The sequence below is a fragment of the Corylus avellana genome, chromosome 11 (genome assembly GCF_965113065.1).
Source record: "Corylus avellana chromosome 11, dhCorAvel1.hap1.2, whole genome shotgun sequence".
Taxonomy (NCBI): Eukaryota; Viridiplantae; Streptophyta; class Magnoliopsida; order Fagales; family Betulaceae; genus Corylus; species Corylus avellana.
In genome coordinates, this window is record NC_142500.1 from 516,015 (window position 1) to 530,458 (window position 14,444).

Genomic DNA, 14,444 nt, shown 5'->3' on the forward strand with positions numbered 1-14,444 from the left:
TTTCTTGGACCTACTACGAGAATAACGAGTAATTAATACGTGCTAGAAAATTAGAAATCATATAATTATTTTATAATGCAGTACCCATTTGGTAAAAAAAAAAAAAAAGTGTTTTTAATTGTTCAAAAAGTCTAAAAATAAGCTTAAAAATGAAGTTTTTGCCAAACTAAAAACTTTATTTCTCAAACACAATCACAAACATGCTTAATGGGCTTATAAAAAAATCCAAGTTCATGACTTGACCTAACCCAATATTGGACATAGTTTTCCTCCCAGCCGAGTTAAATAAACTTCCTTCAACCTAGTACTTTACTACTAAAAAAACATATAACTTTTATATATTCAAGAGACAAAAGTCATTTTTAATAAACTAAGTTAAAGAAAATTTCTCCGACCCTCGTGCAAAAAAAAAAAAAGAAATGTCCTAACCCAACCTAGCGGGTACCAAACTCAATGCACATTTAATGGATATGGTTTTTTTATTTTTCTGTTTTTTTCCTCCAAACGTGGGATATTTTAGTTGCACTACACATGAATACATGATACTCTCTTCTCTGTGTTTGGAGGCATCCATGCGTTATCAGTGACCTTACAAGGAATGCAACTTCAACGAATCCAAAACACATTAACGTTTGAGGGCCGGTAAGTGTCTCAAAATTCTTCTCAAAATTTTTCTTAAATGATGTGAAAAACACTATTTTAGAAAGGAATGAGAGAGAAAGGAGAGAGAATGAGAATTTTTTTAAGGAAAACAATGTTTGCCACATCATTTGAGAAGCATTTTGGGAAGAATCCCTTGAGATGTCTAGCATTATTCTCAATGTTATAGCTTACATTTCCACGTTCATGACCTGACCTATCCCAACTTACTTAACTTTTTAGTTCTTTTATTAAAAGAAATTTAAGTTGGGTAAAAAATATTAAAAATGTTAAAAAAATATATATAACTAAGAAAATAATTAAATAATTAAACAAAATTTAATTATTATTTAGATCATGCATGGTTCACAGGTTGAGAATGTCATTTTTGTAGATATATATACTTTTTCGAATTTTGTCCCTATCATTATGATGGTAATCGAAATTTTTTTTTTTTGAAAACTTCGCCCAACACTCTTGAATGTGTATTTTTGCAAATTATGTTAAATCCTAACAAACGCCTAAATCCTTGCAATTTTTTTGTTTTTTTTTTTTCCTAAAAAAAGAAAGTTTTTTTTTTTTTTTTTTGAGAATTTTGACACTCATCCTTTAGGATTTAAAGGAAAATCCTTAAGGACGGGCGAAATTGAAAAATTGATACACTAAATTGAGAATTTTTAAAATTTAGGAAGATAATCATGAATATGATGAAAGTTCAAGGGAGTTAAATGAAGTTTTTCTAATTTTTTTTTTCTTAAACAAGAATCTACCGATAAATTTGCTAAATCTATATCGACTGATTTTTTTTTTTTTTTTTTTGACTATATCAATTATAACATATCATGCTTTTAATATGTAGTATTTTTCAAGCCATAAACCAACTGAATTCAAATAATTTTAAAATTGTCAATTTTTTAAAATCGTAGGAAATTAATCTTTACCCATCATGGAAAAATTCCTTTTATTCTTTCTGTAAAGAGACTCTATAGTCTACTCATTCAGTGGTGTGATGCTCAGGAAAAGAAAGTATACTTTTTATAGTTTTAGCCATCATTGGTGTGAAGTCACATTTGCAGCTCTTTACAGCCTCGTCCTCTCGTGTCGTATTTATTATTAATTATAATCGGTACGTCTCTTTGCAACAGATAACGACGGTGGTAGGTATAAATGGTGGTGCAAGCAATTATATTTGAGACAAATGAGTTACATTTGAGAGATACATGGCATCTACTATGTACCATACACTACTAAAAACTACTAAAAACATTGCAGCTCTTTACAACTTCACCATGCTATGTCTTATCATTGTTGGACTTTGTTATTTTTGTATGGTTATTAGTAAACTCGTCATGAAATTAGCGGTTTAGAGTAAAGGGTTTAATCCATTTAGCTACATTTTGGGCTGATAATTTTTTACACAATTCTCAAATTCAATACGAATTCAATACAAAATTAATAAGAAAGAGATCTAACTTGTTTAATTGAGCCGAATTAAAATTAACTTGTATAATCTTATAAGTGTGACATCTCTCTGTCCCTTACCTTTTTCATGGGACATGCAACGCATTAATTCATACACGAAGACACAAGCTAATAACTCAACTATATATGTTAATATTCCCCCTACCCTGTATTCTCTGTATAATTAGCTATATAAACGCAAAAGCCCACCTCAAACTCTTAACCAATCACCAACAATGGAGGCTCCTTCTTGGGATCTTATAGCAATGGTATGGGTAGCTGTAGCTGCCTTAGCCTTTCTTTCAAAAACCTTAACCTTCAAACACAACAACCTAAAATTTGCACCGGGTCCTAAACCTTGGCCAATCATCGGCAATCTAAACCTTATCGGTCCCCTCCCTCACCAATCCCTTCACAAATTGTCCCAAAAATACGGTCCAATTATGCAACTCAAGTTGGGGTCGTTCTATGTTGTGGTTGCCTCATCTCCCGAAATGGCAAAGCAATTTCTAAAGACATATGATCATGTCTTTGCCTCTAGAACCCAAACAGCACCTTACGGACCATATTTTCGACAAGGGCGTAAACTATTTATGTCCGAGGTATTTAGCAGAGTCGTATGAGTATATACGTGTGGAAGAAAGGAGTGCTCTTGTCTCTCGGCTATATTCCTTGTCTGGGAAGCCCATTAGGGTGAGAGAGCATCTCTCGCGCCTCAATCTAAGCGTTATAAGTAGAATTGTGTTGGGTAAGATGTATTTCAGTGATGAGTCCGAATTGGAAACTTCTGCAGCAACTTTCAAAGAATTCCAACAAATGTCAGATGAGTTGTTCTGGCTTAATGTGGCCTTCAACATTGGGGACTGGATTCCGTGGCTCAATTTCTTGGACTTGCAGGGATACGTGAAGCAAATGAAGGCCTTGAGGAAAAAATTTGATCGATTCCATGACCATGTTTTTGACGACCACAAGGTAAAGAGAGGAGTTGGAGATTTCGTGGATTTACTGTTGCAGCTGGCTGATGATACTAATACTGATCATGTTAAGCTCTCTTATGATAATCTCAAGGGCCTCACTCAGGTATACACCAACTCAAATCTCAAAATCTATCAAGCCAATGCTGATCATGCTGATCATTTTTGTTTTGTTTCATCAATATCGGGATCTCTTAATAGGAGGCTCGGAAAGCTCTGCGAGGACAGTGGAACTGGCAATGTCGGAACTCTTGAAGCAACCGCACCTGATCAGAAAGGCAACTGAAGAGCTGGATAGGGTTGTAGGAAAAGACAGATGGGTAGAAGAGAAAGATATTTCCACAACTTCCTTATATTGATGCAATTATGAAGGAAACAATGAGGAAAAACCCTACAGCATTAATGCTTGTGCCGCGCTTAGCTCTTGAAGATTGTAACATAGCTGGTTATGAGATTCGTAGAGGAAGTATAGTCCTCGTAAATCTATGGGGTATGGGAAGAGACCCTTCAATATGGGATGCACCTGAAGAGTTCCGGCCAGAGAGGTTCTTAGGAAAGGCTATTGATGTGACAGGACAAAATTTCGAACTATTGCCATTTGGTTCAGGGAGAAGGATGTGCCCTGGTTATAGCCTTGGACTAAAGATGATTTCTTCAACCTTGGCTAATATGTTACATGGATTTCAATGGAATTTTCCGGCCAACATGAAGCCTGAAGATCATTTGAGCACTGAGGAAGTCCCGCTTGTTGCAGTCCCAAAGCCGCGACTCCCACTTAATCTTTATTAGTTGTCAGTTTTAGCGTGAACTGTCTATCCATTAATTTGTGTCTACCTTTGTTTTGGAATTGTAATACTTACCTCATGATTTGAAGGGATGATGTTATTAAACCTTATAAAGATAGTAGTACTCGTAGTAGAATAAAGGACTTATCAATTTGAGAGGACAAGTGATAGTTTTAGTTAAATAAAATACTCTCAAATTGTAAGAGTACTCTAATAGTAATTATTTATATACGACAATTATATATACATTTGTAAGGTCATTTCTGATAATTACTAATGAAATATATATATATATATATATATATATATATATATATATATATATATGTGTGTGTGTGTGTGTGTGCGCGTGTGTGTGTGTGTGTGAAGTTGATTATTATTATCTTACCATATAATTTAGTCGCGGCTCCAATAAAGTAGTCATTGAGGTCACAACTCCCATACATATTTCCTGTGTTTTGTACAAGTTCTGTCAAAATCTCCTCTTAAGTGCATATATAATTATAGCAACAACATGCAGGCAGAATTCCTCACGTGGAAGGAGAAACTTCAAGTAGGTGAGGGAGTCTTTCAAGCAGAGTTCCATCGGCATCAATGAACGTACCCCATTTGACACCATTTCATCACAACGCCCTTCAGCAGCCAGAAACGGTGCTATCACCCTTACAACGAGTCACGTCCCCAACTCACCGCCGCAAAATAAACCCAACCCCATCGATATTCGAATATCCGACGATTTTTCCGTCAGCCATAAAAAACTCCACCACGCTCTAGCAATCACAGACCCACCACACTTGTCACTACTAAAATTCATCCCCATACGTACCGGTGCAAATTTTCCGATGCATTCCTGAAAATACCGGCGCTTTTTTTTTTTTTTGTTTTTGTTCCGGCACATTAGATTCAGTGGCGGTAAAGAGTTGTTTGAGTGCACCCTTCTCTTCTTAATTTTCTCCAAAGAGAACATTTTCTTTGTTTGCTTTTTTTTTTTTTTTTTTGCAAGAAGACTTTCAACAAATCATAACTTGGTCCTCCAAAAACTTCTTTATATACTCCGTTCTAGTTGCACAACGAAATAGAGAGGCTTCAGCCGCACCATCTACTACTGATGGTCGGCTTTGTTTTTCTTTTCCGACTACTATTGATGGCCATGTCATTTATTTGACCTATTCTTTATTATTATTAGAATATTTTTGTTGTTTTTGTTTGTGTTCTTATAATTTTTCTTTTTCCTTCTCCCACTTCAAATATATGAAAAAAAAAAAAAAGAAAGAAAATCATAGGAACAAACCAAATTCATTTACAATTTTAATTAATATTTTAATACTTTCTCTTACCTACGAGATTAAACTATCCCCTAATAAGTAAAAATTGAAATATGAAGTGAGTAACAAAGATAAGTTTCCAACTCAATAAATTTTTTTGATAGATATATACTATATTAAATTATTAGTTATTTAACGTTCTTTGTCTCTAGACTCTGGCTAAAGCAAGAGACTCAACAGTAAGGCACATTGATGTGAAAAATAGTGCTCTCCAGCAACGTACTCCACCACCGACAGAAAAAATAAAACAAAAAACGTTGGAAATTCAACAGTAAAGGCACATTGATGTGAACAATAGTGCTCTCCAGCAGCGTACTCCACCACCGACAGAAAAAATAAAATAAAAAAAACGTTGGAAACTCAACAGTAAAGGCACATTGAACAATTACATCAGATTTTGCTTTTTTTCATCTCAACCACAAGAAAGAAAAAGAAAAAGAAAAAGAAAAAGAAAAAAAAATAGTCTTTTTCATGCCTCTTTATTTTGTGGGGTTCTCTAACATATATATATATATATATGGTCGGCTTTTAAAGTAAATTTTAACGTAGCTATTAAGCCAAATTTTGCTGTTGCTGCAGTCACCCTTAAGACCACAATGAATTTTTTATAGTTATTAACTCCTTGAAACTCCCTCGATCTCATGGAAGCAAATTCGGGTGAGTCCCACGCTTCCTTGCTGGCAGTCAGGTTGGCAGCTTCTCATGGTTGCTCCTGAGTCCTGATGAACATTGAAGGGGATTCTTTACTCAAGGTTCTTGCCATCGACGAACCAAGTCTTTTTTGCTGTACAAGTTTTATAGTGAAAAAAAAAAAAAAAAAAAAAAAAAAAAAACCTTTTATTTCCTCTATGTTATGAGCCAAATTTCTTTCGGGGCAAAGCTAGCACAATAATGGGGGGCTTAAGTCCCCCAAAAATTTAACACCCATCAATATATTTTTTATTTTATTTTTAATGATATGGACCATTAAAAATTAGTTTCCTACTCCTTCATTTGTTTTTATTTTTTATTTTTGTCCCTCCTACACTCAAACTTTTGACTCTGAAGATGCGTTTGGGAGTGCGTTTTTAAAAAAATAATCTGCGATTTTAAACCAAATCACAACTTTAAGGTGTTTGAGATTGCGATTTTAAAAACGCAAATTTTAAAATCGCAAAAAAATCTGCGATTTCCATAAGCTGATTAGAAAGTGCTTATTTGAAAAAGTGCGAATTTAAAACAAAATCACGATTTTTATTAAAAAGATATTTGGCGCAATAGTTACCTTTTTTAGAAAGGGAATGAAAAAAATATCAAAAATACTCACCTAAAATATATTAAAACCTTTATTTTCTCTCTTTTTTTTTTTTTCCTTCATCCTCTCTGTCTTGTTCATCTTTATTGGTAATTTGGTCATGAAACCGCAATTATATGCTGATGTTATCCAAACACTCAATTGATAAAAAAAGTACTTTTTAGTATGTTTTACCAAACGTCTGTGCGATTTTTAAAAGTAGCGATTTTAAAAACACAATTTTTAAAATCGCACTTATTGAAATCGCACTCCCAAACAGCCCTGACCAAGGGTGAAACTAAAATGTTTAGTTTGAGAGACAAAATTTTAAAAAAAAATCTTGAGATGCTAAAGTTAATTTTTATTTTTTAAAATAAATAAATAAATTTTAGGACCACCCACTCCTCAAGCGAAAGGTGATTCCGCCGGCTCCGGCCCTGGCCACATATTATCTTATCTACACGACTCACGAGTACAGAGTACTTAGTACTAATTAATGGGGATGATGCATGGTGGCGTCTCTATCGCATATATTTGTTCAAAGGACACACAATGAATTCAAAACATGTTTTCATGACACATGACAGAAGCTTTACTCAATTATATAAACGCCAAAACCCACCTCAAGTTCCTCAACATTAATCCCCAACAATGGACAATGGAGGCTTCTTCTTGGGCTCTTACAGTAATGGCATGGCTAGCTGCCTTAGCCGTTCTCTCAAAAATCTTCACCTTCAAACGCCACCAACCAAAATTTCCACCGGGTCCAAAACCTTGGCCAATCATCGGCAATCTAAACCTTATTGGAGCCCTCCCTCAAAAAAAAAAAAAAGGATGATTACTTACCGACATTAGCTATATATGAGTGCACAATTGGATGGTGGGGGCCTCTCTCTTGCCTTGTCAAACAGACACATTGCATAATTGGATGGTGGGGTCTCTCTCTCTTGCCTTGTCAAACAGACACATGACACATGAGTTAAGGTTACTCAACTATATAAATGTGGCAAAATCTACCTCGACTCTAACCTATCTCAACATTAATCCCCAACAATGGAGGCTTCTTCTTGGGCTCTTACAGTAATGGCATGGCTAGCTGCCTTAGCCTTTCTCTCAAAAATATCCACCTTCAGACGCCACCAACCAAAATTTCCACCGGGTCCTAAACCTTGGCCAATCATCGGCAATCTAAACCTTATTGGAGCCCTCCCTCACCAATCCCTCCACAAATTGTCACAAAAATACGGACCGATTATGCAACTCAAGTTGGGGTCGGTGTCAGTTGTGGTTGCCTCATCTCCCGAAATGGCGAAGCAATTCCTAAAGACACATGATCATATCTTTGCCTCTAGACCCCAAACAGCTGCAGGGAAGTACATTTCTTACAATTACACCGATCTCTTATGGGCACCTTACGGACCATATTTCCGGCAAGCACGTAAAATATATATGTCGGAGGTATTTACCCCAAAAAGAATAGAGTCGTATGAGTATATTCGTGTGGAAGAAAGGAGTGCTCTTCTCTCTCGCTTGCTTGCCTTGTCCGGGAAGCCCATCAGGGTGAAAGAGCATCTCGTGCGACTCACTCTAAGCGTTATAAGTAGAATTGTATTGGGTAACAAGTATTTCAGTGAATCCGAATCCGAAACTTCTGAAATCACGTTCAAGGAATTCAAGCAAATGATAGATGAATGGCTCTTCCTTAATGCGGCATTAAACATTGGCGACTGGATTCCTTGGCTCAGTTTCTTGGACTTGCAGGGATACGTGAAGCGAATGAAGGCCTTGAAGAAAAAATTTGATCGATTCCATGACCATGTTTTTGACGACCACAAGGTGAAGAGAGAAGCGGAGAAGGATTTCGTGCCCAAGGACATGGTGGATCTATTATTGCAGCTTGCTGATGATCCTAATACTGATCATGTTAAGCTAACTTATGACAATGTCAAGGGTCTCACTCAGGTATATATATATATATATATATACATCTTAACTTTCTGGGTTTCTTTTTTTCCTTTGTTTGACAAATATTTCTTCGATAACAGGATCTCTTACTAGGGGGCGCGGATACCTCTGCAACTACATTGGAATGGACAATGTCCGAACTCATGAAGCAACCACATCTCATTAACAAGGCCACTGAAGAGTTGGATAGGGTTATTGGAAAAGACAAATGGGTAGAAGAGAAAGATATCCCTCAACTTCCTTACATAAATGCAATTATGAAGGAAACAATGAGAAAACACCCAGTTGCCGTACTGCTTGCGCCGCACTCAGCTCTTGAAGACGGTAACATAGCTGGTTATGATATTAGTAAAGGAAGTACAGTCTTAATAAATACATGGGGTATGGGAAGAGACCCTTCAATATGGGATGCACCTCAAGAGTTCCGCCCGGAGAGGTTCCTAGGAAAGGCAATAGATGTGAAGGGGCAATATTTTGAGTTATTGCCATTTGGGTCCGGGAGGAGGATGTGCCCCGGGTACAACCTTGGACTGAAGGTGGTTTCTTCAACCTTGGCTAATATGTTACACGGATTCGAGTGGAAATTTCCAGACAATGTGAAACCGGAAGATTTGAGCATGGAGGAAGTTTATAGTTCGGGAGCATCTAGAAAGTTCCCACTTGTTGCAGTCACGAAGCCACGACTCCCACTTCATCTTTATTAGTTGTCTCTTTTATTGCATGAATTATCCTTCTTGTATCGCTTTTAATTTATGTGTTCCTGTCTTCCTCACTCTTCTCCTTCTTATATTAATTAATTATGAGTTGTTAAATTATGATCAAATATTATCAGCTATGTTACAGTCTTCAAGAGCTGAGTGCGGTGCAAGCATTATGGCAGCAGGCCAGGGTGTTTTGTCATTGTTTCCTTCATAATTGCATTTATATAAGGTAGTTGAGGGATATCTTTCTTTTCTACCCATCTGTCTTTTCCAATAGCCGTATCCAACTACTAGTCTTCAGTGGCCTTGCTAATGAGATGTGGTTGCTTCATGATTTCGGACATTGTCCATTCCAATGTAGTTGCAGAGGTATCCGCGCCCCCTATTAAGAGATATTGTTATCGAAGAAATATATGTCAAACAAAGGGGAAAAAAAAAAAAAAAAAACCCAGAAAGGTTAAGGTGTAGATACCAGAGTGAGGCCCTTGAGATATGGTCTTGTGTCTTTAGGAATTGCTTTGCCATTTCGGGAGATGAGGCAACCACAACTGACACCGATCCCAACTTGAGGTGCATAATCGGTCCGTATTTTTGTGACAATTTGGGGAGGGACTGGTGAGGGAGGGCTCCAATAAGATTTAGATTGCCGATGATTGGCCAAGGTTTAGGACCCGGTGGAAATTTTGGTTGGTGGCGTTTGAAGGTGAAGATTTTTGAGAGAACGGCTAAGGCAACTATCCATGCCATTACTATAAGAGCCCAAGAAGAAGCCTCCATTGTTGGGGATTAACGTTGAGATACGTTAGATCGAGCCCAAGAAGGAGCTTCCATTTATATAGTTGAGTGAGCTTGTGTCATGTGAACATCATTGAATGCATTGCGTGACCCTGGGACAAGGTAAGATCAGAGAGAGAGAGAGACCACCATCCAATTCATATTTTGGTGACATAGTTGAGTAAGCTTGTCTCCTGGACAAGGTAATTGATTAAGATAGAGACCCCACCATTTCCGGACTCACAGTGATAATATATGGCTAATATTGGGAAAGTATGGTATAGTATATTTTATGGGATTTTTATATATCATCAGAAACGATAAGAGCAAATGTTAAATATAATTATCAGTATAATTAGAACAATTGACTACGTACGTGTGTGTCGAGGTATCGATCGGAAATACCTGTAAAGAGAAAAGTAATTAGCAAAAGAGTTTGTTAAAGCGAGCCAACAAGAAATAACTTCAATGCATATGTCAATATAAGAGTAAAAGGGAAATAGCCAAATAAAACATCCATATTTTAGGATTTTGATACATCAATGGAGGCAATCTCGGTGGTATTGAAAATTTTAATTCTAAGGACTACAAATGGTATGCATTAACACTAACGAATGTTATGCATTAATTAAGACCTCTTGTGGGGATATACTTAGTTGATTTGTTATGGTAATAATATTATAAATTGTTATAAACCTATGCTTTGGCGACTCATTAAATTGCTCTATCTCTTTTACAATTGTGATGTCATACAGTAATTTTGAAAACAATGAAACATCGTCATCATTATGTCATCACAACAACAAAAACAAGAGAAGAATGAAACATATACTACTACTAGTACTACTGCTTGTGTACTGCGAGTGCTCTTCACCAAGCCATTTGATATAACCTAGCCTATCCTTATCCAGCTTTTGGAAGTGTCAATTTCCATGATCTTGATCAACGAATAATCAATTTCATTTTTTGCTGCTTTTACTTAATTGATCAACGGCGTTGGATGAAAGATATATATATATATATATATATATATATATATATATAAGCTAGCTTTGATTATGTTCATGATGGTGCCCCTTGTTAAATGAGTTTTATAGCATGAAATATGTTGCAGATTCTTTTGCTGCTTTGAAGTGCATGTAAACTACGGATCCATTTTCCATCTTTCTTCATTGCAGAGGTATACTTTCATACCATTAAATTGGATTGTTAAGTTGCTTTTCATGTTCTATTTTTTACTTCCACTTATCCCCATCGTCTGTTTATTACATTGCATATATTATTATAGTGAAGAAATTTATTTTGCCACACCACACATGATTTAAGTTTTAGAGAGATTAAGTGAAATTTCCTTTGAATTTAACTACATACATTAAGATTTTTAAGAAAGAAAAGCCTTTGTCTCGGAGTCTTTTCTACACACTATCTTTCCACACCAAACCTCCCTAATTATTAAGAGTCTAAAAATTAGTCTAGCCTGGCCTCTGAGTTTGACGGCATAGAGTTTGTAACATAAGGACACTAGCTCCCACGTCATTTAGGATTCCTTTGAAAAAAGAGAGTTTAATAAAAGGACAACAACAAAATTAGCCCACAGCATGATTTACTTGACTTTTGATTTCCTGAGAAGATAACGTTTAGAAAAAGACGAAAAAAAAAAAAAAGAGCTTCGAGCAATATTCATGATGTAGAGCTAAAATTTAGTTAAAGAATATTATTTTTAACTATTTTTTTTTTAATTAATTTAACTTATGTATTATTGAGCTACCGTGTAGCGGTTAGTCAAATTTTTAGCCAAAATGAATAGCTGGATGAAGATTTTTTTAAATATTTTTTACTATAAGATTAACCAAAATAATATTTTAGCTAACTTAATTATTATGAGTGCTCTTGTATCCTAGCATCAAAATAAATTAAAACAAGGATACAATTGTTTTTCACGTGGGCAACCAAACATTTAAAGCATATATATCTAATATCTTCAATAAGTTTTAGGTGAGCTAGGGTGGGCATTTGTCCCGTCTCGCCCTACCCTAGCTTGGCCACTGTTTCACTTTAAAAATAAAATAAAAAGCTTAGCCACTATTTGGAAGGATAAATTAGGACATAATTTTTCTTTAAATTATTATTATTATTTTTTTAATTACGATTCAGTCTATAAAATTATCACACGTTCTTAAACATGTGAAAAGAATAAAAAAAAAATTAATATCATTAAAAAAAAAATTGGAAAGAAACTCTATTAAAAAAGCAAGTTAGAGAGGCCATAATGTCATTTTTAAAAAATTAAAATTAAAAGTGCAAATACAAAATAAGAATAGTTGAAGGGATAAAAGCGTATTTTACAATCAGTACGTCTGCTTGCAAGTTGCAACAGATAACGACGGTGGTGCACGATTTGCATGGGCCATGGCGTTTGAGAGATAGTACATATCATCAACTACGTAATCATGGCAGCTCTCTTTACAACTTCACCATGCTGGTAATTGCTATCTCTTATCATCATTGGACTTTGTAATTTTTGTAGGGTTACTTACCACTAAATTTTGAGGCCGGGAAAGTGAAGTTTTCTTGTGGGTGTTTTGCGGGATGAATGTACTGAGAAAGGCATCCGTGGTGATGGAGATTGACAAGGATAAGATAAGGGGTGAGATAGATTTATAATGCGTTTGACTTTGCAATTTCAAATAGTACAATTAAAAATAACGATTTTAAAATATTCGATTTGAAAACATTATTAAAAACGTAGTTAAAGTGTTTGGCAAAATCGCAGTCTGACATTTAAAATTACTTGTTTAAAAAAAAAAATACATCTCATTACCTGCAATATAAAAATACTAATTTTTTGAGTTTTCAAATCGCAATGGCAAGCGCACCCTTAGTAGTTAAGTTTGAACAAAATTCCAACTCATTAAGATTACCATATTTAAAATTAGTATTAAGATTAATTAGGAATTCCTATCAACTTAGGTGTGTTCCTATTGTATTCTATTTAAAGACCATTTTGTTGTTAATAAGATAATCATATCAAATATTTGTGGTATTGTGGTATTTTCTCCCCCAAGCCAAGATGGCATGGGGTGAATTTTTGGATTAGGATCTACTGAAATTCCTAGGAAATTTCAGTTTCTGGAATTTCAAATTTAAGCCGTCCATTTTTTATCTAATGATCATTGTTCTGTCACGTGTTCCACTACTAATAAAATAATAAATATTTATTATTTTATTATTTTATTAGTAGTGCGACACGTAGCAAAATAATAACCCTTAGATGCAAAATAAATGATCTAAATCTGAAATTCTAGAAACTGAAATTCTTAAGGGAATTTCAGTGGAAATCCAAATTTTTTGCCTTCCATAACAAGTTACAATTGTTTACCTTTATGGTGTAATGCCACGTGTATGCTTGTAGATTATGGACATTGCATGCATAACTCTTTATCGGGATCAAGTACGATTAGAATGACGTGGCAAGACAATTATCCTTTGTATCGCACTCTCATAATGACCCGAGCAGTTCACTACTAATAGGAGCACAGTGTGCACTCGGCCCATATGGGCTTGTGTTCCGGTCCAAGTGGCTCTCCCACTTGGGGTTAGAGCTTGTTTGGAATTGCGTTTGAGAAATAGAACTTTTAAGTCAAAAAGAGCTTTTGGGCAAAAGCTTCATTTTTAAGTTTTTTGCCAAAAGTGCTTTTTGACAATTTTTAGGCTTTTTGGACCTTAAAAGTGCTTTTAATTTTTTTACCAAACGAGTACTTTTGTCTTCAAACAGACTTTTTGAGTGTTAAAAGCACTTTCAGGCTCCTCAAACGCAATCCCAAACAGACCCTTAGTTGAGTAGATATCAATACGTTATTAATAATCATTAAAACAAATACCTATATATCAAATTAGTTTTTTCAATGGAAAAACTTCTTTGATTAAAAATGAAGAACACCAAAATTTGAGAGGATTGCGTTCGATCATTTTCCTATAAAGTAGTGGATCGATCGGATGAGCATGCCTTTCGCACGGGATGCTCTAAATGATTGTACGTCATCCCATTTTTAATCTCCCTTGACTCATCTTTTATTAATTAGCTGTGTATTAGATGTAAATTAGGCCATATAATGTTGAAATTATGCATAAAACTTTGCCGAGTAATTAATAAAATAAAATAATAATTTATTTTTAGTCTCCCTTCCTGCCTAATGATGCTATATTCATAAGATTGGACTCCTAGTTGTCATCATGATATATAATGGACTAATACCAAAACAAAGGTGCCGTATGTGGACTCCAACTAATTAAGACAATCGTTTGCAAATACAAGGTTTCCATAGGCCAAAAAGTGGTCCTGTCTAGACATTTTGTCACTTTATGACTTTGATTATATGTATCATATAAACATGCATGTCATCTATTCTTCGGTGGTTGAGGACGAGACGGCTCGAATATAGTAGAATTTTGTACAGATTTGGAGCTCGAAAGAGACCCGTCGAAAATTGTGTATCCCTTGCAATAGGAAGGATTTTGTTGGAGTTAGTAAGGCCAATTGATCGATG

General features: G+C 35.3%; 1 protein-coding gene and 1 pseudogene across 1 annotated transcript; both read left to right on the forward strand.

Moving 5' to 3' along the window:
• The first annotated feature begins 2,336 nt into the window (after positions 1–2,336).
• Positions 2,337–3,863, forward strand: LOC132166679 (trimethyltridecatetraene synthase pseudogene; annotated as a pseudogene).
• Positions 3,864–7,508: 3,645 nt separating this feature from the next.
• LOC132165290 (trimethyltridecatetraene synthase) lies at positions 7,509–9,306 on the forward strand. Its single transcript, XM_059575787.2, has 2 exons — positions 7,509–8,419; positions 8,503–9,306. Exons 1-2 carry the CDS (start codon positions 7,511–7,513, stop codon positions 9,124–9,126), a joined length of 1,533 nt encoding a protein of 510 aa, XP_059431770.2. The 5' UTR covers positions 7,509–7,510; the 3' UTR covers positions 9,127–9,306.
• The last annotated feature ends 5,138 nt before the right edge of the window (positions 9,307–14,444 follow it).

Excerpts from the sequence above, each read along its gene's own strand:
- LOC132165290 (XM_059575787.2), top strand. The coding sequence starts at position 7,511 with ATGGAGGCTTCTTCTTGGGCTCTTACAGTAATGGCATGGCTAGCTGCC. Across the intron at positions 8,420-8,502 it reads ATGTCAAGGGTCTCACTCAG|GATCTCTTACTAGGGGGCGC; the intron begins GTATATATATAT and ends CTTCGATAACAG.